Genomic DNA, 2,624 nt, shown 5'->3' on the forward strand with positions numbered 1-2,624 from the left:
AAGAAGAAGAAGAAGAAGAAGAAGAAGAAGAAGAAGAAGAAGAAGAAGAAGAAAACACCCTCACCACAAAAAAACCCACCACCTTCACAATTTATTTGCACTAGTTATTAGCAGCCTCATTTCTGTTAGTGTTGGAAAAAAACACGAAGAGAATAAGAACTGCCTAGTCCATACATGGGCATATTAAGCTGTACGCCCTGATCCTGTGATCTGGCTATTGATTCGTCATCCTGTTTTTGACGCCTCTGCGAACCGCCTTCATTATACGGGGCTCACCTGCTCCGTGTCGCTGGTGGAGGGCCTATAAAAGCCGTGCCGTTTGCTCGTCATATATCAGTGTGCGACTGCCAGCTCACTCGAGCGCTGGAGTTCAAGAACCCTCCGAGCTTCTGACTCTCTGTTATCACACCAGTAGCTGAGACGAAGAAGGCGAGAGGTTAGCTTGACGCTAGAGATCAGAACAACGACCACAGCGCTCAGTATTCCGACTTGTCGTATCACGTGAAGCCACAGTGATTTCTTGCAAAGTTCTCATCTGAGGTCCCCACAGTATTGGTGCATATTTCTTCAAGAGTTCGTCAGCCGACGTATCTGTGAAGCTGTGTGCACTTGATATTTCACTTAGTGGAATATCTCTCACGAATCCAAGACTGATCTACGCACTTCTGACATCACTTGGCCCACTGCCGTGGTAAAGAATCAATTGAGCAGCAGTAATTGTGAGAAAACTGAAACTTCAGTTTATCCGAAAAAGTGCCTTTCTTGATATTTGTTTATCTTGCCGTTGTATCTTTACACACGGACTCACGCGTGAAGGGTTTGCAACGTCAACCAGAGATAAAAGCCGTAAACGCATTCCTTAAGCGAACCAGCATCCCGAGTAAAGCTTGCTCTGTGGCTACTGTGAGGAACACCACAGGAACGGCACATCCCTCGAAGACCAGCAAAATGCTTCCTAAAAGTCACAGCACAGGCAACAACCTCTCGGCTCAACAGTACGACAAACAGGTCCGGGTAGCGGTTTTGGGCCCAGCCGGGGTCGGAAAGACGTCCATCATCCGCCAGTTTCTGTACGACATGTTCGAGGAAGAGTACAGCCAGACAGTGGAAGAGATGTACCAGGTGCACTTCGACAACGACGGTGTTAAACTCACGCTGGATATACTTGACACTGGTAGGTTGGACATAATAATTATAATATAACCGATGTTAACTAAACAATAATCATAATATTATATCTGTCTCCTTATGTTGCAGAATAATTTGATAAATGTAAAACGTCTTGCTCTGTTTGTCAGCCATGAACCACTTTAAACACAACACCGCCAAGTGTAATAACATACGATCATGCCAGAGCTGATTTATCCATTCCCTTCCTGTTTGTGATCATAAGAATGGTTGCAATGTTTCTTTCATGGAGAAAGGCATGGCCATTTTCTATTTTCTAAAACAAGGGAGAATGAACAAGTATTATTGGACGTGTGTATATTGTTAACTTCTTTGTTTTCTTTTCTTTTCTGATTTATCTCGTTTGCATTAGTTTTAAAGGAGTCAAACGGGTTCATAATTAATCGAGGGTAAAAAAAAGTGATACTTAATTGAACTTTAAAGTACACATCTCAGACAATCATGAATATTCTTGCCATCCCCTCAGACAGTCAGACTTATCATTTCTCCCTTCTCTCTCTCTCTCTCACAGCTGGTGCCTTTGAGTTCCCCGCCATGAGACAGCTGGCGATCGCAACGAGCCACGCCTTCCTGCTTGTCTACTCTGTCGACGACCTGGAGTCCTTTCAGGAAGTGACGGCCCTCAGGCAGCTCATCCTGTCCCAGCGTCCTGGCACACAGGTGCCTATAGTCATCGTTGGCAACAAGGCGGACGTCCCGGTAGAGAAGCACGCCGTTGCCAAGGAAACCGCCGAGGCCATTGCCTGTTTTGACTGGAATAATGGCTTTGTAGAAGCGACAGCTAAGGACCATAGCCGTGTTGTGGAAGTGTTTAAGGAAATTCTGAGACAGTCTAAGATCAGCTACGACCTCAGCCCTGCGATGAAGCGGAGGAGGCAATCGTTACCTGTTCTTCCAGGTCAAGGAAAGCAAAACTACTGCAGGGCTAAACGAGACAGCAAGTCTTTTATGAAACGGTTCTTTACCACTTTGAAATAGAAGGAACGTCAAATGTTCAGGCTTTCCACTTTAGAATAGATTTGTGCTTTGACTTATCCAGGAACTTTCCATTCATCGACATTTCACTGTAGAAATGTTTGACTACAAACATGTCTTTCTGATATCCTAATCTTCCAATCGAGGGCGAGACATCCTATTGATTCAGGCCATTGGGGAATTCTTCATGCTCACTACAGAGGATGGGTTGGAAAATAATACTGTGCCTTCACTTGTAGCCAAAAAATTATGTTTGTGTATCTGTAAACGTGAATGTTGCTCATGTAGTCGTTGCAAAAAATAAGGTTAGAAGAGTAAAAGTGAATAAGTGAAAAGAGATTTATATAGATATTGACAATATGTTGAGATAAAAGAAACCTGTACATTTGAGCGCTAAACACCCTCTTTCCCTCTTTATTTTTTCCCTTTTTTATCTGGTTGTGGCACAACTATATCTAATC

The 2,624-nt window shown here is 43.7% G+C and overlaps 1 protein-coding gene across 1 annotated transcript; it reads left to right on the top strand.

Moving 5' to 3' along the window:
• The first annotated feature begins 948 nt into the window (after window positions 1–948).
• Window positions 949–2,300, top strand: LOC101860049 (ras-related protein Rap-2c). The gene is made up of 2 exons (XM_005108530.2): window positions 949–1,174; window positions 1,700–2,300. The coding sequence occupies exons 1-2, from the start codon at window positions 949–951 to the stop codon at window positions 2,164–2,166; spliced, it is 693 nt and encodes a 230-aa protein (XP_005108587.1). The 3' UTR covers window positions 2,167–2,300.
• Window positions 2,301–2,624: the final 324 nt, after the last annotated feature.

Source organism: Aplysia californica, unplaced genomic scaffold, assembly GCF_000002075.1.
Source record: "Aplysia californica isolate F4 #8 unplaced genomic scaffold, AplCal3.0 scaffold00696, whole genome shotgun sequence".
In the NCBI taxonomy this organism is placed as follows: Eukaryota; Metazoa; Mollusca; class Gastropoda; order Aplysiida; family Aplysiidae; genus Aplysia; species Aplysia californica.